Source organism: Fusarium oxysporum, chromosome VI (assembly GCF_013085055.1).
Source record: "Fusarium oxysporum Fo47 chromosome VI, complete sequence".
In the NCBI taxonomy this organism is placed as follows: domain Eukaryota; kingdom Fungi; phylum Ascomycota; class Sordariomycetes; order Hypocreales; family Nectriaceae; genus Fusarium; species Fusarium oxysporum.
The window spans coordinates 3,520,826-3,548,038 of NC_072845.1; the positions used below are offsets into that span (position 1 = coordinate 3,520,826).

Consider the following 27,213-nt stretch of genomic DNA (forward strand, 5'->3'; position numbering starts at 1 on the left):
CTTATCTCGAATCACAACAGTTACAATTGGCTCGATCTACAGAGCGGGTACATTCACCCGGCTTACGTCTTCAGCCCTGCAAATAACGAGTCCCCAAATCTCCTCTTCTAGTTAAAACCATCGGACAAGCCCCGATAAACTCGGGTTGCACCATCCGAAGGCGGAGATATCTAAGACGCAGCCTGCACATCCAGCTCAATCACTAACAAAGCGCAAAATGTCGTCTGAACCGCTGTATCCCGCTTATCTTCCCACCCGCTCTGATGGCTACAATACACCGGTAGCTGTGCCCCTCTTTGAAGCGGAAGAGCCAGGGCTTCGGGCTGATCCCGCCAAAGCGAATTTACTAAAGGGTGCTACGACGGTTAATATTACACCACGTATTGGCACCGAAGTCCGGGGTGTGCAGATTAGTGCGTTGGAGAGGGAGGGTCTCGATGAGTTGGCTTTGCTGGCTGCTGAAAGAGGCGTCGTTGTTTTTGTGAGTTTACTTCATGATGGGGATTGATAGTGCTGACTTTTGGTAGAGGGACCAGGATTTTGCGGATGTAGGGTTTGATAGACAGAGGGAAATTGTCAAGCATTATGGACCGCTTCATCAGCATCCCACGATGGGGTATCCGAAAGGTACAAGCCCGGAATTTCACGTTGTCTATGCCGATGAGAAGACGTGAGTTCAGCAATGACATGTCTTCCTTGGTGGCCAGTGCATTGATAAGAGTACAGCGGCAACTTGAGAAAACTTCTAGGACCTCGGACGACATATGACCTCTGGCATATTGACCAGACATTTACCCCTAACGTACCGTCGACCACCTTCTTTTGGGTCCTCGAGATTCCTGAATCAGGTGGTGGCGACACAGCCTTTACGTCTCTTACCGCAGCCTACGAAGCTCTCTCCCCTGCATTTCGAGAGACACTCCACAGCCTTAACCTTCACCACACGTCAGCCTCCGAAGGTGAAGTACGAAGAGTCGGTCAAGAGCGTGCTCTTGCAGAAGCGATCAACGCCACGCATCCCCTCGTCATCAAACATCCTGTCACTGGCAAACCTTCATTATTTGTTAATCCCACGATCGCTCGCCAGGTTGAAGGTTTTCTACCAGAGGAGTCAGATCACTTGCTGTCGTTTTTGAAGAATCACATTCGAAGCATGGACTTCAGCTGCAGGGTTAAATGGGAGAATGGCACGGTCGTGGTTTGGGATCAGAGGGGGACGGCACATTCTGCCGTGCCTGATTTTCAGGATAATGAGAGGAGACATATGGTTAGAATTATTCCTTACGGCTCTGAGCCGAAGCCCGCTTTCCAGTGATCCGACTTCAATATCATCGAGTAAACATAGCATGGCAAAGAAAATACAGTTCAAATTCAATCACAGACTAATGTACATTGGTATCATCGCGCTATCGCATCAAACAGAAAACGATCTGCTGTTTGCCAGATCTAGCCAATTCGATTGGCAGTTGTCCAGCGATACGCCGGGTCAACAAGATGGTTCTCGACCTCAATGACAGACATGCCGCCCATGGTTGAAGTAGTAGCTGTAGTGTCGATAGATCGACGGTTGTCGGGTCGCTCGCTCATGACCTTGTTGTATCTCCTTGATGCGGGAGAGAGGGCACTGAGAGAGAAGCGGCGCTTGGAGCTGAGCGAGTGTTAGTACAGACATGCATTTCATAGATGGTAGAAAACTCACTTGGGAGCCATGTTATTATGATAGTGATATGAGATAGTAGTTATGATGTAAGTGCGGATTTGTGAAAGCAGTGTCGTAAAGGTGTAGAGCTTTGTGTTTGTGTTCCCGGTTTCATGTTCGACTTTAGCAGGCTGAAGGCATTATTATATAGGTAATGGAAGTGGTGATCGATTCCAATCAAAGAAACAACCATATCATCAATTATCATAAATCAACCGTGAAAATTCGCCTTGGCGATGTCATATCGATTATCGCTTCCCCCACAAGTCCTCGAAGCCTGAACACAAAACACAGCGATTCGAAGTCATCGCCACAGTGACATCAGCTTAGACCCTGATTTCCTAACACGGTACGACCTGATCAACCGTGCCGCAAAGATGACGCGCCAGCCTGACAGGCGACAAGATATAGATTTAGCCAGATAAATAACCATCCAATGACAGCTGTACAAGGTAGTAGCCGGGCTGGAGGAATGGCAAGATGCTCCAGACAACCGTCACGCTGCTTTATCCTCCTCACTATGTGTAGCGTTGGTTTCCGAGGGCATGGTCGGAGTCCCCATCAAGATCGAGGCTGCCCCTGGAGAACAGGCCTCAGCTGTGCAAAAGGTTCATGTTTGCCCATTCATAGGTGGCGCGGTGCCTTATCTCCAATGCGCAGCTTGAGGCCATTCACGAGTATCTGGGAGACAAAGATACAAATGTCAGTTCAACAAAGACCAATGGAAAATCTCGGGTCCAAGCATCTCGGAAACCTAGTATCGTACAGTTCTGGTACGGTGCAGAACAAGACCGGCTGTACTCCGATGCTAACTCTGTCGACCGGCGCACGCAACTTGGAAAACTGGTTGAATATAAAGAAACGGTGGTGAAGCTACGTTCCAAGGGCAAGGCAAGCCGACGAGGAGTTCAGGGCCAAGGAGATCAGAAGTCAGACGACAAAGCGTCACATAAGCCGGAAATTCGACTTGCTTGGAGGCATTTGGAGAGGAGCTTGCCTGTTTCACGGGCGAGTATCAAAAGTGATGAGAAACAGGGATTAAGTTTAGTTTATGATGAGTTTGTCGGTGGAAGGTCCGCTGAGCTACGGAATGATCAAGGAGAAAACGCCGTCGGGAGTAGGGGAGCCCTGATGTGAAGAGAAATATATTTGGTTGGAACCCAAGGAAGCTTGAAATGTTGCCTTTATTGAAGAGTTTGCTATTTAATTGTCATTCACCTTTCACGTTTGACTTAGACTTCACTGTTACAGATTTCACCATGACAGTTGTTCTAGATTCGGCTATGCTTTGTCTACATCTTTTCGTTCATGATAAGATCCATAGAGCTTTATTTAACCTGGTAGAAATCCCAATCTGAACGGCGGTTAGAGCAGCACGGACAATAGTACGACCCGCCCGAGAATTCTCCCCAGAATCTATTGCTGCATGACGGGCACTTGTACTGGTGCACTGATCCCGACGACTTGCCACAAAGACAAGGGATAAGATCGGCTGTGAAATGGGGCGTCGCCCTCATGAGTTCACAAAAGCCATCCTTGCCGATCAACCTGTCAATGTTATTACTGGCAATTTCCACGACAATATCACGAAGTCCTGGGAGGGCCGAGTCATAGACAATAGTAACAGCCATTGGGAAGTCATCCATGCTCCATCCAGTGGTTACCGCAATCTCGAACTTCTTCTTTGACTCCGCCATGAGTGCAGGAATATCGTACTTGTCGGCAATCTGCCACATCTGGGCGTCAAAGACCATGGAGGAAGTCCCATAAGTGTTGCTGTACTCGAATGAATAGATAAATCGGAGCATTGCTTCAACGACACTTGGGTCGAAATCTTTGATGTCGATCTTTCTCTCGGAACTCTCCTACATGCTATAAGCGGAAGGCCTTTCATGGACCTGGGGAGCATGATGTACCTTCCAGTCGCCATTCAGCGCCTTGGCGAAGCATTTCGAGTGGGCAGACAAGATGACCCGGTGAGCCTTGAACTCTTGACCGTCGCAGGTAACAATAACGTCCGAGAGCGCATCACTATTGTGGTACCTAAGCATATGTCAGAAGACATGGCTGACGTATCAGTAGATAGTCTTGCTCTTTAAGAGACGCGAGGAATTCCTCAACTCCTTGAGGCGCCATCATAAGGCGAGGTGGGGTGTTTGGGGATATGCTAGATGAGGGGCCAGTCTTTTCAACTTTGACACTGACGAGTTTCTTCTTTTTCATCTCAAGAGGACTTAACAAGTGCTGTAATCCTTTGAAGGGAGGAGATGAATAAATAGGAATGAGAAAACCAAATTTCATACGTATTCCTAACTGTCTATATGTCAATATCCGAGCTGCCACCCGAGTGGTTGGCCTCCCGCATCAGTCATGGCCGGCCTCCTACAGATGGCAAATAATCACTTCACTTATCAGGCTCGTTGAACATCTAATCATCAGTGTTATGTCTCGCAATGACGCACCGTGCTGCTTACTTATGCGTCGACTGTTTACAAGCACTGATATGCTGTTTTGGTTGTGTAATGATTCATGCTCTCCCGGACGTGTGTTTTGGGGATATCAGATGGGTAACCCTAGCTACAGGAAACGTGCCTTAGTTCCTCACTTCAGCATATTTCTTAAACTAATAGTCAAATCTCTCGCAATAGGTTTTGTTGCTCCCATAACTATCACCTGCTACTTCTGCCTAGTACTGTATGCAAAGTCGCGTGTTTGTTGGCGTCATATGGATCGATTGGATCAGAGCCTCCGTAAGGCGCTGCTGAAAGCCGACCTATATGATTGGAAGATAAATAGTGGGGTTTCTGCCTGCAGGATTGGCGCTTACCGCTCACTCTCTCTGCTTTTGTTGAAGACTCATAACTTTTTGAACAGACTTGTTTATCCCAAAATTGCTTTGCACAACATTCACTTCTTGATGGTAATGTGCTCGATCCACTCGTAGATATCTATTGCGAGCTTTGTGTTTTCAGTCTCCAAACCAATCCGATCATCCTTCTGATAAATCAGGCGGACGTCCCACTACTAAGATGACTCAGAATGAACGAAATCCGCGCTCCAGAGGTCAAGATGATATGTCTACTGCAAAACCGAAGCTAGACACATTTCACCTGTTTGAATATCTCCCGTACGATCTGAGGCATTCAATCTACGTCCTCGCTACCCCTCGTCGGGTCGTTCGTGTCGAGGAAGGGCCAGTTAATCCCAAGGAAAAGCGGGCTTGGGCCGAACAAGATTACGAGAGCTATTTCGACTATGCATTCGAAAACTTTTATAAAGAGATGCTAGTTGAAATGCAGGTTCCGAAGTTACACCCCGACCTGGCCGCCTTTGCACATAACTGGCGACACAGAATTCCATGGGCATCATATAATAGCCGACACAAGCAGACATGCTTAGAAGCGTACGGTTTCACTTCAAATCAGCCTCTCCACGAACCTTGGCAGCCGTCAGAGGAAACACCACGCATTCCCACGGACTGGCTTGTCGACTATCCTGAACTCGCATTCGAATTGACCCGCAAATCTTGCTTGTACAGCGACGCCGAGATACCTGTGTTTTTGCATGTATGCTCAGAATCACGACAAGCACTCGTTAACTGGGGCTATCGGCTCTTCTTTGCGACTCGAACAACAGGTCCAAGGACTTGGTTTCACCCTGGCCGAGACCGTCTTTGCATCCCTCATACAGTAGAAAGCTTTCCTCGTACAGATGATAGAGATTACGGATCTGGTCTTCCAGGAGAGGCTCACACGCCATATCCATGTCCTGAGCCTGGTCTGCTACTGTCAGGTTGTCAGTGGGATATAGGTCAATACCGTGTGGATGATTTGAAACAAGTCAAGAACGTCATCCTCGAAAGGCCGTCAACGGGTACGGATCAGGACAAATTGGCCAATAAAATTCAGTCTATTCTTCCTCTACTTTCGGATCTTGACGAGCTGTTGCTTGAGGACTGGGGACTGGAAGAATTTGGGTATTGGCTCTATCCATTCCGTGGTTCGCATGCTGTGGAAGTGAAGACACCTGCCAGCTCCGTCGCTTGCATCCCTGTTGAGGATATCGACGCTATAGGATATGCTTTCTGGGAGCGTTCCCGACCAGTTGATGAGGACAGGCTCGGGCCATTGTGTTACACCGGGTACCGAAACAGCTATTTCAACGAATACTTGACTAGTCGGTCTCGATCTCAGCCTTATCATGTGGCATACGCCGAAGGGGTAAAAGCTCGGCTTCTTACATGGAGATCCGAGCTTACAACAGCCCAAGCTCAGAAACCGCGGGTCCCTACTATTGTTCACGTCAATATCTGCCCAGAATCTTGCTCAGATATGTACATGATCAACCGGCACAAATTCTGGAAAGCTCTCAAGTCTCTTGACGATAAAGGAGTCCAAGAACCGGACTTTCGAGAAAAGTTCTCAAAACAGATGAACGATTGTCCGCCTCCTTTCAGGATTAAGTGGCGCGATCTGGATTGGGGTGTCGAGTGGCCAGAGACAGTTGGAATTGCCCGATTAACGGATGCAAGAGCAATCGATTGGCTTTCGGAAGGGACACTCCAGGCTTGGTACTTGAATCACTTAGATATCCCAGAGCCACAATTTATTAAGTTGTAGAGAGCTGGTCGCCAATGCTTCCAAGTTGCAGATGGTAAAAAGACCAATAGAAATATATTATGGACGATGTGACTGTTAACCTCGTATATTATGCTATAAGGGAACTAAGCTAAGTTTTCCGTAGTTATAATTATGGATCTGGTCTCTCTAAAATATATTTACAGAAGAGGACAAAGCACTAAATAAATAAAATAGCAAATCAGTGCTTATAAATAATAGAAATAAAGGTAAATAATATAGAATATATTTTAATATATAATACTGATAATTTTATTATATAAGAAGCCTGATATATTAAGTTATTATTTGCTGTCTATAGGAGGCTAACCACTTAGGTAATAGTTTAGGTATTTATATATAGGCAGCTAAGAAGATGCTGAAATTTTAGTATATTATTTTTATATAACTATAAATCTTCTCCTATTAAACTATGGCACCTCTTGCTATATTATTTTAATATAAAAAGAAGAAACTTAATAAGGTTAAAGCTAAAATAACTACACCCTAGCCTATTATCTCTGTAGATACCCTGCCTCCTCTTGTAATAGCACCTCAAGGGGTAGAGGGGTTTCTCTTCTCTTTGAAAGAGTAATATAATAATAGGCTACTAAATAGTTGCGTGCACTGACATTACTGGTAGGTATTATAACACTGATGCTCTTTCCAACGTCACTATTACCTACGATATTCAGGTCTTTAAGGCTCACAGGATTATCTTATCAGCTTACTTAAAATGTTTTACTAAGGCGCTGAGTGGCAACTAGAAGGTATAATAGATTTCTAAGATTAAATATTAACCGCTTATAGTAGGCAGGAGAGTTCTAATAGAAATATCAATATTAAAGATTTTAACCCTAGTATTATTAATATAATGCTTTAATTTGTCTACTTATTTAAGTATAATAATACCTAAGGTACTTTACCTATAATTTTTAATATCTATATATACCAGATTGCAGATAAATATAACATTGCGGCACTTAAGACCGAGTCAAAGAACAAGTTTAAGCTAGCTATAGCTAACAGATAGGCCACGGATGATTTTCCAGTCGCCGCCAATCTCGTCTATGTGTTAACACCTTCCGAAGATAGAGGGCTTTGCGACATCGTCGTGGAGACTGCCAGGAAGAACATTAACCAGCTCGTTAATAAGGATGGCTTTTGCGAGCTTACGAGGGAGACGCCGGATTTCGCCGCTGATCTGATTCCCTTCCTCTGTGGTAAGGGCTCAGGGTCGGGATCCGTACAAAGGCATAGGTGTCAGTCATGCCGCCACATGATCCAGGGCGAATTTGTAGCGCAGATTCAGTATTGCCATATTGTTCTTACAGGATTCCGAAATTGCACATGTATTAGAGCCGCTTCGGCGACATAGGCTCTCCATGATGATCTCTATCTACTCGTAACTGAGTTTGAGCTATTTATAGTAATTGAGATTTTGTTTGAGAGTTTATGGTCAATACCCAAAACCTAGATACCCAGTTACTCGCTGACGGCGACTCAAGAAAGTTTGGACTGCTGAAGAGCAGAGTTGATTGGGGAATATTGAATCACAAGGTGGCAAAAGATCGGTCATGAAAATTTATCATAACACAATGATCGTCAAAATCAATCACTTTTTCGTCTTCCTTATCCACCTAAGGGTTTATTGATGTGTGACTATTAATGAGGTCCATTAGGAGCCTTTTGGTCGAGTTGTCGTTTTGAAGCCAATAGATATTAGCATGAGCCCGGGGGATGGTCCATACCTCTTTTTAGTTACTGATTTTAGTCTTGACCCGCATCATCAGCCAGCTTGCGCCGGTTCATTAAATCTTTGATATCGTGCAGGGTGAGTTTGTTCAAAAGTGAAATGTAGAGTTGAGCCCATTGCTTCTCTTTCAAGATGTACCCCACAACGCGAGGTGGGCAAAGCAAGTATTGCTCATCCTCCCAACGTTTCTTACCAATTGGCTTTCCATCAACAAAGTGGGTTCGGAACCGCTTGGTCAGTTTGGACCTCTGTCTACAATCAGAGCAGAGGCAATTTATGCCGCTTAGTGGCATGAGCTAAGCATCATTCGAGAAGGCAATGAGACGTATTTGAGAAGAAATCTTATCTCTGATGAGCGAGAGGTCTCATTCTGGCTTGCCATGTATCTTTTACTGTTGAAATGTCTGAAATAAAACCCGAGGAGGTTTGTTTGCCCATGGCTTTGCTGATGGTACTCATGTTAACCGTAGCTTTAGAAGGTACATCATCATTGTTGACCCCAGTAGACAATCACTTCATTTCAAAAATGATCTTGCCCTTATACTCAAAGCAAAGAGATCTCTGATCCGCTTCATATAAGCCGCGAAACTCTATAGTTCTCGCAATCGGTTCTATCTGTAGAATGTTCAAGTCCAAATGCAACAGGAACGGATAGAAAGGCAGTTAGGTGAGGAGAGAATGGCCATCGGAATGATAGATCTTGAGTATGAACACCAGATAAGTTAAGTGCTGTGGAAGACCGCTTTTATAAAGTAAACAAGTAATAAGATATATAGGACTAATCATGCAATAATTAAGTCAAAGCCTTGTAATATGCGTTTGTCCCCTAAACACGTTAAACACGAATGTTGAGGGAGTAATAAAACCCTTTTGCCCTTTTGGATACCAGCAGCAACTGCTGCCAACCTTCCCTGCCAGTTGCCAGAAACTCGCATGATAGCCTTAGTCAAAGGAAAGTCGAAGAACTCATCCCAGCAATCGATTGAAGTTAGATATCCAGCCCGGTGTACTATTGTAGGATCTCTTCCTTGGGTAGGTCCCTGTAATGGGAGATGAGGGCTACAGGCGCAGTCCACAGACAACGTAGAGTTATCCAGACAACTGACAATATTTAAGTCCCCTAAATGTTTGCCACTATCATTCAGAGACACAACTGACTCCAGAATGACGACTTGGGTATCCCTCAAGCCCCTGACCCCGATGTCAATAGGCATCTCAAAGTCTGTCAAAGTCAGATGAAGGGTTGTGCTGGTAAAGGAATTCAAGAGAAGCCCGTCGAATGGCTCATGATCAACCATGCGCCAGGATGACAGGTCGCAGCCTCCTAACATCGGCTTAGCTGCCGAAACGAGGAACACCATTTCTGGACGTCCCAAGTTTCCCAGTACTCGTCTAACTTCACCCCTTGCTGTGACAAGAGCCGGGTCTGTGGTCATGGCTGAAGTCAGGTAGATCGAGTCTCCTGACGACAACGCGAATGTTCCGAGAAGGGCTCGCGGGTCTATGTCGAATTCACCAGACTCAAACATGGCGATGCAGGCCAATGAAACGGCAAGTCGATGACTCAACTCGCCATGAGAGTTGCTGTGGTCCGATCCAGGACTTGAAATGTTGTGCAAGTATCTTCCACTCTCATCCTGTACGGTTCTCAACCACCTGGGCCAGCGCATATCCTGTAGCGAAACCATGAGCGCTTCCATACTAACTGTTGCGCCTTTGAGACCCTGATACACTGTTTGCGAGAAGGCTAATGCCGACAGGAGAGGGACCACTGAGTAGCGATCATGGAACTTATTAAAGTAGAGACGTAGTTGGTCGACATCCAAAACTGAGTCGTGCAAGATTGTCGCAAGAACTTTGGAAAGGCCGTCAGCCGAAGTCGGTTGGCCAGATATAGGATCCGAGTTCTCGTTTGTTTCTTTGGTTCGTTTAAATATAGCGGCTTCGTCTCTGATGCCCATTACAAACTCAAATGTCTCCACACCCTCAGAAGGCGATCTAGACAGTAGAAACCGATTCTCATTTCCTTCGATATGCATATCGTCTGGAAGGATAGAATGGTATTCCTCCTCATTCAATTCAACCTTACGCCGGTGCTGGCGATTATACCAGCCAGCGCAACGTTGGTGCTGATATCTACACCTCGATTTCACCCCCATGAGATCGATCTCATCAAACTCCGAGAGAGCGTTTGCTGGTACGGTGTCACCAGTTGTCGGATGAATTGCGCCACTTTGGCTGTAATATCGATTTTGGAGGTCGGACAACTCTGACAGTATGCCATAGGGTTGGTTTGTATTTGGGGCGCAATCTCTACATGAGTTATGGCACCGACCGCAACATTCCAGTGGAAAAATTGGTCGATAATTTGGACAACACGTGCCACCCTCGCGATGGCAATATTCTGTACAGAACATCTCCTCAGAGAAGCATTCGCATCTTACTTCTCTACGATCTCGCAATGATTGATGGCCAAGGCATTTACAATCGGAGCACGAGATAAGAGGCGATTCTGAAGCGTAATCGGTCAGCAACGGGACCCATCGGTGATGGCCGAGCTTCTTAGCGGATGTTCCGTCGAGCATCCTCTTTCCTGTTTTAGTGGCGTAGGGTAAAGCTGAGGTATATTCGAAGATCCAGTCTTCATCGTCAGCGTTGGCGCCCGGGCGACTGAATCTTTTGTAGCGAATCACGACATCTTCTGGCTTCAATTCTAGGCGCCAACTGATCTTGCGCAACATACGTATCTGTGCTTCGGGTGTTGAACCATTCTTGTTTGAATAGAAATTAAGAAGGGTAGGAAGATCCGTGAGACCAAAACAAGGGGGCAGTGGCATTTCATCACCGTACAGGAATCCTCGACCCCTTCTCACACCGCGGCCAAGGAGCTTAGTGTATTGCTTCTTCAGGAGACCAGATGCTTTGAGATATAGTGATGAGTGATTTGCGAGCATTTTCAGCCACAAGGGGACATTAGGTTCGAGTTTCTCGGCAAGACGTGAGATCATCTTGAGCGAGATATCATGGTCGAATCCTTGCTGTTTCCAAGGTCCAATGACGATGCCAAGAACTGCGATACAGAACTCCTCCATGGTAACCCTGCTAGTATCAAGTGATAGTGACCCCTCAGTGGTGATAGGATGAGAATAGAACTTCATTCGTGAAAGGGGGAGGGACCAAGAAACGCCCTGGCGCTCTGAAGACCGGTTCTGCGAATAGGAGACAGTGACAATTGAGTTGCACATCAAGCAGTCATTTTGATAAATGCTTGCAGTTTCTTTGAGTAACACTTCAAGATCTGGGTATAAATGCCAGGATGACATTGCAAGTAGGATAGATCCAGTACTGACACGTTGAGAGATTCCTTGTACCAACAGCTCCATCCCTCGCAATGCAGAGATCCACGCCTCCATCACGCTCTCATAAGGATCATGAATGGTGCTGACAGGCAACTGGAGGTTGTTCATAATAAGATTGAGCTGTATATGCTGATGTCGTCTATCGCGATCGGCCGTATGAAGCCAGGCTCTAGCACTGGCATCCCAGGCAGCCAGCTGTTGCCGAGAGATTATTTGCTGCGAGGCCATAAGCGACGCAGCCTCCGCTGTTGAAGTAAGATTCAGCGTCTCGACAATCTCTTGCTTCCTTCTCTCGACAATCTCTACCCAGAGCGAGGTTGCTTGGTGAGGTTTCCAGACTCGTGCTAATAAACAAGCCAGCAAATGGGTTGCAAGCCCTCCGATACCCGACGTAGCCCCTGCCCAGATGTTCAACCCGTCGGGCCCTATCTGGTCCGCGAATGGCCCGGATTCTTGTGCTGTGTCATCAATTCTAGAGCAAATTTCAGAAACTCTAGAGCCATATCTGGAGATCAAATTAGGTATGGCTGGGACTTTGGCCTCAAAAAGTGCTCCAAGCTGACGGGCGGTAATATGATGCTGCCCCCCCTCAGCATCCCTGATACGCCGAATTGATAAAGCATTTCGTACACCATGAAACTCCTGCGGGGCTTCCACTTTGAAAAGCGAAAAATCAATGTTGAAAGCAGCTGCAGCTACCGTAAGCTCGTTAGGAATTGATAGTGCTGAAGCTGTGATTTTGCCTATGGAAGCCATATTAAGACGGAGCTGGTTGTTGCTGGCAGGAATCGAAAGCTAGAAAAGTTCTTTAGAAGTAGATACAAGATGATCAACTCCAAGAAAGCCCCTTTGCCCTCCTTTATGGAGACAAGGCGTGATGGCTTTTAGATTGAAAATAAGGCTTTCTACCCCACTCACTGGTGCTTCTAGGTTGAAAATAAGGCTTCCTATCCAACCTCGCGGCCGCGTTCCGATTGGCCGCCATCTCGGAGCTGAATGGCTTAGCCCCCAGCTTACAGGACTGCGGCGTGCTTGTTGCCCATACGTGGCATTGCAGATAAGAACTTCTATAGGTTGGGCCCGTAGCATGTTATCCATGGTATTCGTTACCTAATGCCCACTTGCTACACGAAGCTAAGGCAGGCTGTATTTGGACTTCCTGGTCAGATGCCCTGGTTTGGTGCAGCTATTGAGAATATCTTCTTACACATAAGCCTAAGCCCATGCCACCTCACCCAATAGCTTGCAAGCATGAAATTTGGGCCCCCAATCTTGCCATGCCATCCAGATGCCCCGCATAACTCCTATTATCGATTCTAGGCCTGGGATAGGGGTGCTTGCGAGTTCTTGCTTTTACATCAGCATTAGCTGAGTATACTTAAGTAGTTCCCTTTCTACCTATCCCCCATGTATTTATGCATCTGACACTGATATTTATAGTATCTCATTTCCATTTCCAAAATCAAAACACTTAATAATCAATATGAACAGTAAAATTATACTGAGTAATTAAGATAAGTTCTTAGTAATATAGAATACTGCGAAGAGCTCTAGTCTCATATAAGGGGAGAATAATATCGGCAGTTTTACTAACTGCTAGGATTCACTGATAGCGCTGGATCTCATTAACAGGGCAGGTCATGGAGTCTCAGAGCGAGTCCGCGACTATTTGTAGTTATTACTTGCTCGGCCATCATGAAAGTGATGAGACTCATTTTCATCTCATATCATCTTACGTGTTTCATTACAAGATAAAATACAACTCGAAAATCTACCGTTGACACTGAACCGATATCAGACACTATCGCCGGTAGAGGGGGCTCGCAAACACGACTTGCTGCAGAATCCGGCTTTAGGGGCAATAAGGATGGCTTCTGGAGACAGAAACGTCTGGATACTTATGTACCGGGTTGATAAGTACTGTGATGAGTTACCGCATACTTCAACAGGGGGGAAGAAGATCTCGTAAACAAGCTCGTGCACTGTTTAGGGCTCTCTGTAGCTTGGTGCAACAAGACGAACCACTAGTAAAGGTCCTGGCGGTAGTAAACAGGGCTGATTGGCGAGTAGAGAAGGAGGCTCATGACTTCGATGTGGATCCAAGGGTCGTAGCCAAAAGGTTTGCTCAAGTTTCGGATTAGACAGAAAGAAGTGGCATCACAGATGCAGCACCAAAATCACAAATCGTCAATTTCATTAAAGCCAATTTAAACAAATACCGTCATCAAAGACTACCTCCTTCTTCTCCTAAATCAGACAAATCATTAGCAATCGCCTCACGCTAATCAAATACATAGTTCATAAAAAGTCACACTACCCTTCCATCTCAGTCCGTCCAGGATTTTCATCATCCCATTCGTCCTCAACATCCACATAAGAATCCTCCAAAGATACCGTCTTCCGTCGGTGTCCACCTCCATATAAAGATTCAAGCTTTCTAGAGTCGAGAAAGACATTCTGCATCTCCGAGATGAGGTGCTCCTCTTCAGCATCGTCATCGGAAGCTCTGAGGCGGAATCTGACAACCCTCCGTCCGACGCCGGATGTAAGGAAGGGCTTTAGAAATGAGAAGATGGACCAGGCGAAACGTGCAAAGAGATATTCTCGGCTTCCTTCAACTAACGTCTCGACGGGACGGTTCTGATACAAGGCTGTGAACTCTGCTTCCCTTCCGTCAAGTACATGAAGAACATATTGGCTGTTTGCTTCAACTCCATTTGCTTGACCGCTTTGCTTTGGAATCAGAGCAAAAACGCTTTGATCAAAGCATACGTAGAGGTCCGCCTTGAGCGGTAGAATATTGTGAGGGTCATCGATGGTATGTGATCCACCACCGTAAAGACCCATGCCATTTTTGCTGAACCAACTCTGTTCTTCTCTGGGGATCAGATGCGCCCATGTAAAGGCATAGCTGGTGTTTGTGATGGCACACCTCTTCGCATAGAGTGATGTTCTAGAGGTTGGGACACTCCACCATTCAGGTAGTCTGTCATGGGGAAATTGCCAGTCTCTGAAGCTTGGAACAATTGCATATCGATCTGATAAGTGTTAGTAAGGATGCCCAGTCATATGAGTGAAGGCTTTACCATTACCATCGCCCTCGACGAAGAACCAGTAGTCTCGCTGCAGCAGTATCGTCTCGTCTTCAGATACTCTATCCTTTCCTCTCTCATCTCTCGCTAGGTACCCTTTCTCAAAAGCATTATTCGCGACGACCTGGCACGCTGTAAGGGCCGTCAAATAGTGCACACCAAAAGCCCCCTCTGTCGTATTGTAGTCGACACGCGGGAGGCAAAAAAGAAGGTTCAGCGGTTTCAAGTAGCCAGGATGATAAAAGCGGATCTGATCTCTATTAAGATCTCGGATCTCGAGCGACGAGACGGCAGATAGTGAGCGCGGCATTGGAACGCGATGCTCTAAGTGGCTGAGATGAAGTTGATGATTGTTGGAAGCAAGAAGACCCATGACGTTTTTTTTTTAACTTGAATTAGCTCTTGATCAGCGAGATCTCAGCCACACGTGAAGATGACGTACATGGATGATGCTCAAGAGTCCACTAATGCAAGCCACTCGGGACGGTTAATATCGGGTACGAAATCAAGATCTAGTGTTGACGATGATTCATGAAATAGAAAATGGTGAAATAATATACTCAGAAAAAACTCTCGTTTATGTACAAGTCCTAATACCCAATATGTTCTCCTATCCTAGAAAGAGTTTTTCCGCCCCGACATACGTGTCAAGCTAGTGGACAGCTGTTTTGCATATGTGCTCCAATAGCTTCACAGCAAGTGGACACTCAGGATCCATATTGAACATCGGTGTTGTTTGATGTTTTTACAAGCGGTGAGGGCCAGGATAAGCAGGAGCCTTGACCGACGAAGTAGATCCAATCTCTCCAATTCGGATGTTGCTGAATGTCACTTCAGGGTTGGGCTGCACCTTGACGATGTTCTTGGGATCGCCCTCAGTGGCGTCACAGGGTCCAGCAACACCCTGATCCAACCAGGCCATGAAATCACCCTCGCTCCACCAGACGCTCATGGCGAGAACCATTCCGCGGGACATGGCATCGCCCATTTGCTTAGTACCGCCGAGGCGCATGTACTCGTTAGCTCCAGTGGCAGCGCAGTACTTGTCGTTGATGAAGTTGATCTTGGGAGGGCCGGAGATGTTGACGACAGCTGACTCGATGACCTTGTTGTCCTGGATGTAGTGGCGGTGCAGCTCGATGAGGTCGCCCTGCTTGTTGGCGACGAACTGGGATGTCACGGTGAACTTGCGGGTGCTGTCGACCTTGTACTGCTTGCCGCGGCCGTAGAAGTCGGTCACGTTGATGCGGTTGTGGTTCCAGCCGCAGCCGGCCTTGTCGCAGATACCGGAGCTGCCGCACTCATCGCCTGTGCAGCCGTAGAGGCCGGGCTTGTTGCAAGGGTGAGGAGCAATGTGAGTTGCGCGGGAGTTGGCCTCCCAGATGTCGAGCTCGTTACAGCAGACACCCTGTCCCTTGATGTTGCCCTGAAAAGGTCAGTACAATCATTTAATATGGAAAGGGAGTGAACTTACTACTCCGTTAATGAAAGGAGTGACGTAGCACTGGGCATCACAGTATCCAGCACCATAGTAGGCGCCAGCCTTGCTGTTTCGGCTCGTGCTCTTACCACCATCCTGGGGCATCTCAGAAAGGTACAAAGCACCATTCATACCACAAGGAAGCTTCTCCATCTCAACATCAAAAGAGAACTCAGTGCCAGTGAGGTGAAGCATCTCATACTTCTTCTTGTTCTCCTCAAGCAGATAAACTCGAGGAGAAACAAGCTGGTTGTTGATAAGCTGCTGAAGACGAAGCTTGTTGCCAGAAGTAGTGATACCAGCGTTCTTGTAAGCGTTTGAGTCCATACCACTGAGGATACAGTTCTTGGCGCAGGAAGCCTCATCGGGACAGGCTGTGGCGTTGGGCTTTTGTCCCCAGTCACCGCAGCCGGCGCCGTTCTTTTGGTGGATGCCGTGAATACCTGCGTCGGCGACGATGTAGTTGGTCTGCTTCTTGCAGCCGGAGGCCTTGGTGCAGCGGTAGGTCTCGAGCTTGGGGTGTTGCTCCTTGGCCTTGTCGGGGGTCTGAGCAACAGCGACCTGAACAGCCAGGGCTGAGAGGATGAGGGAGAGAGACTTCATAGTGAATGAGTTTCACAGATCAGGTAGTGACTTGTCTAAGGAATGACGAGATGAAGAGCATGAGAAACATCGTCAAGAGCCGCCGGAACTCGGTTTATATCTATTCTTTCTATCCATCACTCTACGGATAGGGGTCTTCCACTTTCGGCCTCACCCCGAAAATCAATGCCATGAAGGTCCTCACGGAAGCTCAACCATACTGCTCCGAAATCTCAGGTCACGACTCCGGCGTCATACAACGCTAACCAATCAAGATCCCTATATCTCCGCTCCCTCCGTTTTCCTAATTCGAAATGCCAAGCACAACCAACAAAGAAACAAGTACCGAGTTTCAAATAGTTTCGCAATTAGTGCGACCGAGGAGGGCGGGCCGAAATACCGCGACGATATAGCCCAGGCTGTGATTGATTAAGATTTCATGGGTTTCAGAATCCTTGTCAAGTCATTCAATGGGGGAAGCGTGTGGAGATTTCTCCAGATTTTCCCACCTACCATTTCGGAAGCGAATATTTGAACGGACGACTTGGCTACGGACCGTCGGGAAGGGATGTATTGAGCCGTTGGAATGGAGAGTCATGTGAATGATTTGGACTTGTCACTTCCCCACTGGATAAATAGAGTCTCGCCGAGATGGAGACGCAGGAGGGTATCATTCCGCTGAGAGAGTTGTCGGGCCGTAATCTATATTCTCGGTAAGGCGATGGGTTTCAACTAAGAGTCTGGGCGCAGATGGTTGAACCTTATGGAGATGAAGACGGTCGGTTGCGGGTAAAAGCTGTCATACCATTTTGAAGCGAGGTTTTGGCGATAGATTTATGACCGATTTGACATTTCTCTACGCCATAGAAATGTGTTGAGTTTACTTGAGAAGTATGAGTTGATATGTGAGTAATTTAAGCTCATAGATAAGCTATTCTGTTCCTGCAGCGGGATCCTGCAAATACGAGATGAACGACGCTCGAGCCATCCTGTCAGCGTGGGGGAATGCGGCTCATCACCAGCATTTGCCCTGTTCAAACCAGCTTCCGTATCAGCTGAAAGATGAAAGTCCGATCGGTTACAACTTTCAAGGAACATGGCACACGTCAGTGAATATCCTTCAGCTCCTCGTCTCCTGATGGCACCTCTGTCGGCCTGTCGGGCCAAACTACCCTGTACCCAAGCTACACTAGGTAGGAAGAAGTTAAGAACAGCTTCGAAACGGCCCGAAAAGGACGAATAATGTGATAGCTTGATATTTCATATGCTGAAGCTTAGGGTAGGTCCCAGTTGAGATAGTTGTATGTTGACAACCAGTCAATCGTGGAAAGTAATAGAACGAAGTGCTGTTGAAACCTGTTGTCAAAGGATGGGGTACTCCGTAGTTCCAACGAAAATATACAATTGTTAGAAAAAGATACCAGTCAAAATCTCAAATGACTTTTATTCCGATGTTCTTACATAAACACATAAATAATGAGTCAAAGAACGTTCAATACGTCAAACTCAATTTGGCCATTTCGCTTATTGGTTGGTCTGCTTGTGCAATTCAAAAAGACTTCATTTGACACGTGATCTTGATGCAACCCTCACAAATCTTCGTCTTCTATTTTTGTCAACTGTCGGTAGTTCATGAACAAACTCAAATCACAAATCCTTTGAAGGATCAGCCTCGAGCGATCTCAATATCGAAAAGTCTATCCGACAGTCCGTCTCGAAATACCTCTGAATTAGTTTGCGCTCAAACCCAACATTTTGGAGTCCTTTGCTCTAGACCAAAATACGCGACATGGATGACCACCAAGACAAGATCGCCACTTTAGCCGATGGGAGAAAGGTTTCATATGCAGTTTATGGAGCCCAGGATGATGATGCACCCACTTTCTTCTATCTCCACGGCTTTCCGGGGTCTCATCACGAGGGATACGTGATCAATACCACTGCAGCCCAATATGGCGTACGCGTCATTGCACCAACGCGACCAGGGTACGGCGACTCGACATTTCAGAAAAACAGAAGAATTATCGACTATCCCAAGGATATACTCGAACTAGCGGATATTCTATCGATCAAACAGTTCGCGGTATTAGGTGTCTCCGGTGGTGGACCCTATGCTATCGCCTGTCTCAAGGATCTTCCCCCAGACCGTTTAGTTGGTATCGGCACTGCCGCTGGCGTTATGCCAATGTCTTTCTCAACGCAAGGAATGCTTACAGTGACACGACTCATGTTCAACATAGCGCCTTACGCTACAGGGATATTAGGCTGGATCACCGATAGAGTGTTGGGGAACACAGCGCGAGACACCAAACACCCAGAGAAGTTGGAGGAGATGATGGATAAAGACATAAGTGCAAGATCAGCCAGTGACAAAGACGTATGGGAGACTCATCCGGACTTGAGAAAGTCTTTAAGGCGAGCTACGAGGGAGGCAATGAAGCAGGGCGGCTATGCGACTGCGTGGGAAGCACGATTATTTGGAAGTGATTGGGGGTTTAAGCTGGAGGATGTCAAAGTTGAGAAAGGAAGAATGATATTGTGGCATGGAGATTTAGATGTCAATGTTCCGATCGGAGTGTCTGAAAAGGCTGTACAGCTTATGCCTGGTGCAGAGCTGAGAGTCATGAAAGGGGAGAGCCATATGAGTTTGATGACCAGGGTGGATGAGTTCACAGTGGCTATGAAGGATATGATATTGAGATCAGAGCCGGGGCCTAATGGGAGGTCAGAGAACTAAATACGTTGCTAAACATAGATTGGAGTGATACCAAAATAATATTGCTAAAGCTGGTCTGAACATTTCCGAGTGAAGGACTATTGGCAGTTGACATGAGTACCATCCAACAAGCTTCCAACCTCATCCAACTTTCTCTGCCACGAGTCAGACTCAACCTTTCTATCCTTCAACTTATCCTCATTCGGCCCCTCAGCATCCACAAACACATTCTCACCCAACGTCATCTCTCCCTCATACAAGTGTCGTCCAAGATCATCAAGCAAACCCGGCCCATGAGCAGTAGCATCCTTAGGATCCTTCCAAATCTTGATCTTGAACTTTTGGCCCTGACGGAAGAAGAACTCCTCCGCCAAGTCTTGGTTCCTCTCAGCGAAAGGCTGCATCGAATCCTCGGGGATTTCAGAAAGACCGAGGATCATACCCTCTGCGAGAAGCTCGGCGACGGATTGGCGATGGTTGATCTCGGTAGACAGACTTGGGTTGAAGGTGATGTTGTTGGCTGCGAGGGAAATGTTGGGTGATTTGACGAGCATGTGTGAGCAGTGGATCTCCTTCTCGTTGCCGTAGAGGTAGAAGGGCATGAAATCGGTGGGATAGTCAATCTCGCGATGGATGGAGTTGAGAGGGCGGCTCTTGACTACTGAGTTGAGAGTGATGGTTCCATCTCTCTGATGGTATTTCCTGCGAGGCATTAGTATACTGGCCAAAGTTGGACCTCAAAGATACTACTTACTTGGTTCCCTTCTCGTACATGATGACATCCAAGCTACCAAGTACCTCGACAACATCCTCAATAAACACCTTCTCAGTCGACTCAAGCATCACAATACTATCCTGGTTACCCCCAGTAAGCTCCTTGTGAAAATCCCTCAAGGTACTATCGAGAGTCGCAGACAGGATAATCTGCTGCCGTCTTGTCGCGCTGTGGAACGAAGCCTGGAACGACAGGAATACCTCAGAAGAACCAGGTGTGCCTTGCACAAGGAACTGGACCTTCTTCTGACTAGGGTCGTTCCTCTTCCGAACTTTGTCAACCTCATCGCGAATGACTTCCTCAAACTCGCGCATCAACTTGTCAATGAAGTTCTGACGAGTCGGGAATGGACTCATAACTACGTTTCGAATAACGAAAAGACTTTGGTTAGACTTTCCAACGCCCATTCTCTCCATGAACTTATGAGCGCAAGACCCATAGTCCTCATGGAGAAACTGTGTTGATGTCAGGAAGATCGGGATCTCGGTAGGATCGGTGTTGGCGGAAGTGATGGAAAGTCTATCGACGACTCTTTTCATGAGATAGTTTGCCTCTTCAAGATCAGTGTTCAGATTACCGTCATTGTCTTTCCAGTTGAGAGCAAAGCAGTTGATGTTGGTGTCTGAACCGAGATCTCGAATGATTTTCATGGCTTCTTTGGAGGCGAAGATGTCTTTGTCTTTCTTGCCGATGATGAGATCGCGGATCTTGTCGCGTTGCTTTTCGACAGGCTTGGAGAGGAATCCTCGACTACCATTGTTCTCCGCCGCGAGCATGTTGAAGGGGACGCAGATAAAGTCGTCGTTGATCATAGTGGCGTAATGAGCTGAGAGCTAAGAGATCTTAGTACACAAGTAATGGTAGAAGGAGTTCAGAGGCTTACTCTGGCGCTGGTAAAGGTTGCTTCGCCGAGTAACTTGCCATAGCCATGATGGTTGAGGCCAATGGTTGAGTTGGAGAACCATGCTGACATTGCTGAAGCACCGGGTTTACTAGAAAGCGACTTAGTCGGTGTGAGATGCTGGAACTAATGAGAAACTTACCTGCCCTCAACGCCATAGACGCCGATGTTCTCTGCGGAGCCCTGTGAAAGATACGGGCCGGACCATGTAACCAGATGCCTCATTCGTCCATCTTTGTAGACCAAGCTCCCAGCAGGATACGGGATATACCCAGCCTTATGCGGATCAACAGTAATGGAGTCCGCCTCAGCCATAGCCTTGATGTCCTCAACAGTCTTGGGATCGAGGTACCACTCCGGCTCAGGCTTGGAGGAGCCCTGATCTTCAACGCTGTAGCGTCTATCAGGGTTCACCATTGTGGCAAAGTAGCCTCCCCAAGCTGCATCGGCATGGACGAGGAAGGACAGGCCATGCTCCTCTTGGAACTTCCTACGAAGGCGGAGGATGTCGGTTAGTCTGTCGACTGCGCCCTCTTCGGTTGATCCGATGATGGCTACGACTGCGAAGACGGCTGTTTTGGTCTTGACGCATTCTTCGAGATATTTCTCGAGGACTTTGATGTCGATTTGAGCGGCGTTGTTAACGTCAACGCCGATCACGTTGCCCGAGCCAAGGCCGGCAATGGCTATGAGTGCACTGGTCAGTACCTGTTGATCGTTGAATACAGCGGGGAGATAACTAACCAACTCCTTTTGGCCAAGAATAGTGACGCGTCTTGCTGACGAAATACTTGATCGGGTTCTTGACATGGAACTCTCTCTCAAGTACCTCGCGCCCAATGGTCTGGATGTTGAACTCATTGAGAGCGCTCTCGAGGAACTTGCTGGTAATACCAAATTGCTTGTTCAGCTCATTGGGAAGATCAAGAATAACCTCGGAGCGGAGGTTCAGCAGGTCCCATCCTTGAAGATCCTTGAAGAGTGTTTTCTTGGATGCGTGAAAACACCGAGTGGCGTAGAACTTGTCTCCAATGAACTGAAGTTTTCCACGTCGCAATGCAAGACAGAGACTAAGAGGATAAAACTTGAGGTTTCGAGCTACCCTTGTAAGCATCCACTTCAAACAGACCAGGACATGAATACGTACCAACCCAGATAGACTCAAGATTAGCAATCGTCCCATCACAGGTAATATGACCCCAGGAAACCGGAGATTTCTGCGCATCCGTATTGTATCCAAAAAGCTTACACAACTGCTGCCCAACCCGAAGTTCAACAAGCGTCGTCATCGGACTAGCCTCGAGCGCGACATTGTTCGGGTTATACAGCATAGTCATGAAATACCCGAGGAGTGACGACATGGTCAGGTCAGTGCACATGTGCGCTTCATAGCGGGGTGACCAGAAGGGCGCTGAGTGTTCGCCAAGAAGTTGTGCGACCTTTTCGGTGGCGAGGCGGAGATCGGATCTTGCTTTGAGGAAGACAGGGGACCGGCGGTATTCTTTGGAGATGAAGGCCTGTGGAGGTTAGCGAGAATGGGCAACAGGGAGGGAAGGGACGGACTTGATCTTCGGGATGGTAGGCTTGACGAGCGGCGAGGAGTTCATCGAGAATGGTGTTGATGTTGGCTCTGAAGTCGGGAAGGTTAGAGCCCTTGGGCCCGATGAAGTATGCGTGGACAGCATCGAACTCCTTGTCCCGGATATCGTCGTTTTCCTTAGGCATGATGATTGATTTGTTAAAGCTGCTAGCCTGGTGATCTTAGAAGCCAGTCGTTGAGCCCAGAAAATGAGCCTGCTTCCCACGAGTTTATGTATTCTTCGGATTTACATCTTCTCTAAACTGACGTATGACTTCTCTCCCTCGATAGATGATGAATAAGATCAACATCTCGTACGTAAGATATTGTGTCATCACATGGCATGGAATGCTGCAAGACTTGGTGGTGGAGTTCGATATGCAGCATGTCTTCACGAAAAACTGAGACCTGCAGGCCGGAAAGAAACCGGCCGACGGGATTTGCAGCAAGGGATCCTCAAGACCATTCATGTGAAGTCATTGAGGTCATGATGCGTCGGGGCCAATACCAGAGGAACGAAAAATATTGGTCAATTGCATAATAAACAATGTTGACCGGCGGAGACTTAAGATATATTCTATTCGGTCTCAAGAATGAATATGCCCGCCAAAGTCTCAACCTGTAGAAGCTATGGGGCTCCTTCAACCGAGATATTTCGATGCATCAAGGCCCAATCTAGTGAGTGACAGCAGCACAAGTGGCTTTCAATAGTCCCAGGCTGATCAATCCCATGCAGGAAGGTGATCTCCGGGTGCCACGGCTTCAGCCGCTCGCTATGACCCGTGTCTCAGATTCGACCAACCACGATACCCGTCAAGATGCAACTATCTCCAATTGGGTGCCAAGACAGGGAGGCTCTTGGTGAGACAACAGCTGAGTGCCCTGTAATCAATCGTCATGACTGCATCTGTATCACGGTTTGCCTCGGCGGTGGGCGATCATGGCATTCCACGTCAAAGTGGCTGGTATCGAGGGAGGCAATGTGGATTTTCTGCAGCGGTGTAGAGCTCGGCGCTGGATTTGATGTAGCCGAGATGGCTTTGAGAAACACGCAGATATCAGAGAAGATGCCTATTATTTTTCATCGGAAGTACTACAATATAATCATTTGTTAGCTAATATAGGACTTGCAAGTACCCGAATATCTTCTTTACAGTCATCTCATCTCCTGTTATGGTTCCGCTCAATGGCTTATCCACCCAACCTTCAGTCCATCCGCCTCCAAAGTCGATAATCCACGCGTCGTCCGTTTCGCGATGAATCAATACATTAGATGCTTTACCATCACCCCATGTAATCCTAGTCTTATGTAAGAGATCAACATTGTCCCGAACCTGAGATGCCCACTTCTTCCGCCGGCTCTCATCAATCGCAGAGACATCTTCAATACTTCCTAGTGTTGATAACTCCCAAGTCTCAGAGACTGGGATATACTTCTCCAAAAACCCAATAGTCTTACCATTCTCGGGTGTCGTGATAAGACCCAGAATCTTGGGGACCTGGATGGCAGCTGCGTGAGGGGATGTCGTAATCTTCCAGAGGCAGTCAAGCTCTCGCTGTGCGGAGTCCTCGCCCTTGCTATATCCAACTTTTGAGCACATTTTCTTCCCATCGACCATCACATGGGCAATAAAACCCGCATTGCGAAGGTCTTCGACGGCATGAATGTCCTTAGTAGAATAAATTGGTAGGTTGCAATCCTTGTCTTTGTTGAGGTGGAATGGTAGGCCAGATTGGCCAACGAGAACAGCGTCCTGCTTAACGCCACTATCCTGGCGCAGCACCTCTGCCTTGCAGTTCAAGGTCCGGAATGAAAAGTAATACTCCTTGGGGAACAGTAGGGTATGAAGGCATTGTGATGATGTTTCGCCAGAGGCAGATGGTGGCGCCAGATGATCAAATTCGTCTCTTCCAGCCTCGACGACAGCATCAAGAATTTCATCTGATAGAGCCCCGGCCTCTTCAATGTCATCAGAATCACAGGCCTGATTGTATCTGTCGATGGAAGAATTCTCTACTGGAGGTACGACATGGTTCAACAGACAGCGGTTCAGGTAGACAAGAAGGCGAGCATCGTTTCAGCGGATATAAAGCGAAATTTCGTCTCCCTGTCCGCTACACAGTTCCTCAAGATGATGGTAGCTCATGATCATAAGCAGTGAGTCGGCCTGGAATTGTCAGTGTAAAGGTCGTTGGGGAGAGCGGTAAAGAAGTCAATATGCATTAGAATAGGTGCCAAGATGCTGCCTAATGACACGTGATGTATCTGGTGACACCAACAATAGTCAGGATGGCAAGTTCAAGAACGCTGCAGTCACAAATAGACGGTGGCAAGGACTTGTATCTTAAAAAATTGAAATGCTAAATCTTTTAGGGGGTCTAAATCTTAGACGTTATCCCTAGGAATCGTGAAAGAAAAGTCTCTTCCAAAGACAGTCTTCCCGTTCTCATAAGCATCAAGACGAGCTGTAATAATCATATCAGTTTTCGTCATCTTCATCTTCGTCCAACCCTTCGTCTTGATAACAATATCATCCCTCTCAAAGTCCCTCACAAACCGCTGCTCGACCTCTGCTGACAGAGGATCATCCGGCTTCACACTCGACTTCAAACCTGTCCACCATCCATACCTCCAGCCTGTTTCGTTGACTTCCCACATACCGTCATCCCAGTCAACACAAAGTGCAGTCTCGCCGGAGTCCCAGTCATTTGTGACGTAATTTCTATGCTTAGCTGGTCGGAGTTCAGTTTGTGAGAGGGATCCGTTGATGGCTGGTTTGAATGGTTTGAGATACGAGTCTTGAGGGTTATCACCCCTCTCTGGGAGATCTAGAGTGCTGTGGGCGCAGTCGATGGTGAGGGTCGTGATTTCAGGAGATGGCCAGACCAGGGGGAAGCACGTCGAGGACAACGCAAGGCGAAGCCGGCTTCCAGTACCAATGCGCTGCCCAAAGTGGTTCAGCTTGAGCGTAATGTCATAGAACTTCCGAGGCTCTAGAGGTCGCACGTCTTCATGACCATGGCGATGTGTCAAGTTCAGAACGCCGTGAGAGACCTTCGTGGCAGCGCCGTTGTGCAGTACTTCCGACAAGGTTGCTGCTATTAGAGCATTTGCTTTATCACTCGCAATGCGCAGCTTCAAAACTGGAGCTCCAAGAAAGTCTAACGGTTCGGTTAGAATTTGTGAGTCGAATAAGAGACTTCCTCCAGCTTCCAGACGTTGATCACCTGGCCCTTCGCCTTCGACACCAAATACTAACCATCTCCCGCCCGCGAAGCCCACCGTCTGAGGAGAGCAGATCTCCAGTTTCTCATTGCTCGTCGGTTTCCCGGTTAATAGCTGCCCAGGTGAAAGCCCCAATCTCAGCAAACAGGGCTTGGAATCGCTCCAACTATCTTCTGCAACCCAGCGGCCTGGTCGATCTTCCATGTATGGCGCTGGAGGCGTCGGATCTTGAAGATAGCATCGCAGCATAGGTTCATGCATAATCCCCGTCTCGCTTCCTTTCAACCACTTATCCCACCATCTAATGGACTCTTGCAGAAAGCCAATCTGCGGTCCTGGGTACCCAAAGTTAGGATATTTGTGACCCCAAGGACCAACAAGGCCCTTTCTAGGCACCTTCAGATTCTCCAACATCCTGAAGATCGTGTTGGTATAAGGATCCATCCATCCGCCGACGAGATAAACTGGACATTGTATAGAGCTGTAGTTTTCGCCAATAGACGCATGTTTCCAGAAATCGTCGCGTCGCTGATGCTGATGCCATTCTTCTGCGAAAAGGCCACCTGATTCAAGTCGCTTTAGCCAGAGGTCCCGCCACTGATCACCAACCAATGCTGGGTCTGGAGGGGATGAGTTGATAGAGAACATGGAAGCAGCCCAGGTCAGATTTTCTGTCAAGATGCAACCGCCCATATAATGAATGTCGTCATCATAGCGCATATCAGTCGAACAGATAGAGATAACAGCCTTGAGCTCAGGTGGTCGACGAGCCGCAACCTGTAGCCCATTGAAGCCGCCCCATGAGATACCAATCATGCCTATTGATCCAGTGCACCAGTCCTGCGCAGCAATCCACTTTAAAATTTCAAGAGCATCGTCTTGCTCCTGCGGCAGGTATTCGCCTCGTAGGATACCTTGAGAGTCACCAGTTCCTCGCATATCAACGCGGACACAGGCATAGCCATGAGCTGCGACGTATGGATGGTTCATGGCATCGCGAACGGCAGTCATGTCTCGCTTGCGGTATGGCAAGTATTCGAGAATTGCTGGGACAGGGTGTGATTTGGCGTTTTTGGGTAGCCATATCATCGCTGATAAGACCGTCCCATCACTCAAGGTGATGGGCTCATGATAGATGATGTCAATTGCCGGAAGCTGCATTGTCGATGGCTGTAGAACAAGCTTGAACGTTAGTCCAACTTCAATTATATGAAGCAATCGTCTCGTTTTGTTCTGCCTTGCTCGTTTTTCCTGAAAATGAACAGAGAGACGATGTCAAGAATGGGCTAGCTAAGAAAAGTCCACCTCAATTGACAAAACAGCTTACTCCTCTAGGAAAGCAATCTAATCATCGTCGGCCAACCACCTAAATATCTCAAACGACAAAAAGACATTTGCTACGCCGAGCGGCCGAGTCCCGGGTTACATCGCG

At 47.4% G+C, this 27,213-nt stretch overlaps 11 protein-coding genes across 11 annotated transcripts; 4 read left to right on the top strand and 7 right to left on the bottom strand.

Moving 5' to 3' along the window:
• Positions 1-139: 139 nt before the first annotated feature.
• FOBCDRAFT_226891 (uncharacterized protein) lies at positions 140-1,386 on the top strand. The gene is made up of 3 exons (XM_031185751.3): positions 140-481; positions 528-670; positions 727-1,386. The coding sequence occupies exons 1-3, from the start codon at positions 218-220 to the stop codon at positions 1,313-1,315; spliced, it is 996 nt and encodes a 331-aa protein (XP_031036886.2). The 5' UTR covers positions 140-217; the 3' UTR covers positions 1,316-1,386.
• A 60-nt stretch (positions 1,387-1,446) lies between these two features.
• FOBCDRAFT_275985 (uncharacterized protein) lies at positions 1,447-1,710 on the bottom strand (the record flags this gene model as incomplete). Its single annotated transcript, XM_031185750.2, has 2 exons — positions 1,447-1,648; positions 1,700-1,710. The coding sequence occupies 2 exons, from the start codon at positions 1,708-1,710 to the stop codon at positions 1,447-1,449; spliced, it is 213 nt and encodes a 70-aa protein (XP_031036885.2).
• Positions 1,711-2,244: 534 nt separating this feature from the next.
• FOBCDRAFT_203479 (uncharacterized protein) lies at positions 2,245-2,836 on the top strand (the record flags this gene model as incomplete). Its single annotated transcript, XM_059609058.1, has 2 exons — positions 2,245-2,307; positions 2,360-2,836. 2 exons carry the CDS (start codon positions 2,245-2,247, stop codon positions 2,834-2,836), a joined length of 540 nt encoding a protein of 179 aa, XP_059467395.1.
• Positions 2,837-2,962: 126 nt separating this feature from the next.
• Positions 2,963-3,963, bottom strand: FOBCDRAFT_321011 (BTB/POZ protein). The gene is made up of 3 exons (XM_059612058.1): positions 3,792-3,963; positions 3,616-3,742; positions 2,963-3,564 (listed from the first exon to the last, which is right to left on the bottom strand). Exons 1-3 carry the CDS (start codon positions 3,920-3,922, stop codon positions 3,028-3,030), a joined length of 795 nt encoding a protein of 264 aa, XP_059465196.1. The 5' UTR covers positions 3,923-3,963; the 3' UTR covers positions 2,963-3,027.
• Positions 3,964-4,541: 578 nt separating this feature from the next.
• FOBCDRAFT_226897 (uncharacterized protein) lies at positions 4,542-6,430 on the top strand. The gene has a single exon (XM_031185748.3). The coding sequence runs from the start codon at positions 4,729-4,731 to the stop codon at positions 6,316-6,318; it is 1,590 nt and encodes a 529-aa protein (XP_031036883.2). The 5' UTR covers positions 4,542-4,728; the 3' UTR covers positions 6,319-6,430.
• Positions 6,431-8,853: 2,423 nt separating this feature from the next.
• On the bottom strand, positions 8,854-12,186 carry FOBCDRAFT_275988 (uncharacterized protein; the record flags this gene model as incomplete). The annotated part of the gene is made up of 2 exons (XM_059611509.1): positions 8,854-10,265; positions 10,557-12,186. The coding sequence occupies 2 exons, from the start codon at positions 12,184-12,186 to the stop codon at positions 8,854-8,856; spliced, it is 3,042 nt and encodes a 1,013-aa protein (XP_059465197.1).
• Positions 12,187-13,607: 1,421 nt separating this feature from the next.
• On the bottom strand, positions 13,608-15,039 carry FOBCDRAFT_226901 (uncharacterized protein). The gene is made up of 3 exons (XM_059609723.1): positions 14,965-15,039; positions 14,517-14,911; positions 13,608-14,468 (listed from the first exon to the last, which is right to left on the bottom strand). Exons 2-3 carry the CDS (start codon positions 14,893-14,895, stop codon positions 13,744-13,746), a joined length of 1,104 nt encoding a protein of 367 aa, XP_059465198.1. The 5' UTR covers positions 14,896-14,911; positions 14,965-15,039; the 3' UTR covers positions 13,608-13,743.
• On the bottom strand, positions 15,034-16,370 carry FOBCDRAFT_226902 (endoglucanase I complexed with Epoxybutyl cellobiose). Its single transcript, XM_031185745.3, has 2 exons — positions 15,997-16,370; positions 15,034-15,948 (listed from the first exon to the last, which is right to left on the bottom strand). Exons 1-2 carry the CDS (start codon positions 16,327-16,329, stop codon positions 15,268-15,270), a joined length of 1,014 nt encoding a protein of 337 aa, XP_031036880.3. The 5' UTR covers positions 16,330-16,370; the 3' UTR covers positions 15,034-15,267.
• Positions 16,371-18,219: 1,849 nt separating this feature from the next.
• Positions 18,220-19,375, top strand: FOBCDRAFT_226903 (Alpha/Beta hydrolase protein). Its single transcript, XM_031185743.3, has one exon. The coding sequence runs from the start codon at positions 18,374-18,376 to the stop codon at positions 19,319-19,321; it is 948 nt and encodes a 315-aa protein (XP_031036878.2). The 5' UTR covers positions 18,220-18,373; the 3' UTR covers positions 19,322-19,375.
• A 23-nt stretch (positions 19,376-19,398) lies between these two features.
• On the bottom strand, positions 19,399-22,701 carry FOBCDRAFT_203486 (pyridoxal phosphate-dependent transferase; the record flags this gene model as incomplete). Its single annotated transcript, XM_059609059.1, has 7 exons — positions 19,399-20,002; positions 20,055-20,908; positions 20,959-21,067; positions 21,119-21,684; positions 21,761-22,074; positions 22,124-22,493; positions 22,540-22,701. 7 exons carry the CDS (start codon positions 22,699-22,701, stop codon positions 19,399-19,401), a joined length of 2,979 nt encoding a protein of 992 aa, XP_059465199.1.
• Positions 22,702-23,636: 935 nt separating this feature from the next.
• Positions 23,637-27,131, bottom strand: FOBCDRAFT_321016 (Alpha/Beta hydrolase protein; the record flags this gene model as incomplete). Its single annotated transcript, XM_054705155.2, has 3 exons — positions 25,067-27,131; positions 23,710-24,515; positions 23,637-23,648 (listed from the first exon to the last, which is right to left on the bottom strand). Exons 1-3 carry the CDS (start codon positions 26,940-26,942, stop codon positions 23,637-23,639), a joined length of 2,694 nt encoding a protein of 897 aa, XP_054561130.2. The 5' UTR covers positions 26,943-27,131.
• Positions 27,132-27,213: the final 82 nt, after the last annotated feature.

Coding starts and splice junctions, on each gene's coding strand:
- FOBCDRAFT_226891 (XM_031185751.3), top strand. CDS start 218: ATGTCGTCTGAACCGCTGTATCCCGCTTATCTTCCCACCCGCTCTGAT. Junction 482..527: donor AAAGAGGCGTCGTTGTTTTT/GTGAGTTTACTT, acceptor GACTTTTGGTAG/AGGGACCAGGATTTTGCGGA. Junction 671..726: donor GTCTATGCCGATGAGAAGAC/GTGAGTTCAGCA, acceptor ATAAGAGTACAG/CGGCAACTTGAGAAAACTTC.
- FOBCDRAFT_321011 (XM_059612058.1), bottom strand. CDS start 3,922: ATGAAAAAGAAGAAACTCGTCAGTGTCAAAGTTGAAAAGACTGGCCCC. Junction 3,743..3,791: donor TTCCTCGCGTCTCTTAAAGA/GCAAGACTATCT, acceptor ACATATGCTTAG/GTACCACAATAGTGATGCGC. Junction 3,565..3,615: donor CGCTGAATGGCGACTGGAAG/GTACATCATGCT, acceptor TATAGCATGTAG/GAGAGTTCCGAGAGAAAGAT.
- FOBCDRAFT_226897 (XM_031185748.3), top strand. CDS start 4,729: ATGACTCAGAATGAACGAAATCCGCGCTCCAGAGGTCAAGATGATATG.
- FOBCDRAFT_226901 (XM_059609723.1), bottom strand. CDS start 14,895: ATGGGTCTTCTTGCTTCCAACAATCATCAACTTCATCTCAGCCACTTA. Junction 14,469..14,516: donor CGTCGAGGGCGATGGTAATG/GTAAAGCCTTCA, acceptor AACACTTATCAG/ATCGATATGCAATTGTTCCA.
- FOBCDRAFT_226902 (XM_031185745.3), bottom strand. CDS start 16,329: ATGGACTCAAACGCTTACAAGAACGCTGGTATCACTACTTCTGGCAAC. Junction 15,949..15,996: donor CTCCTTTCATTAACGGAGTA/GTAAGTTCACTC, acceptor TGACCTTTTCAG/GGCAACATCAAGGGACAGGG.
- FOBCDRAFT_226903 (XM_031185743.3), top strand. CDS start 18,374: ATGGATGACCACCAAGACAAGATCGCCACTTTAGCCGATGGGAGAAAG.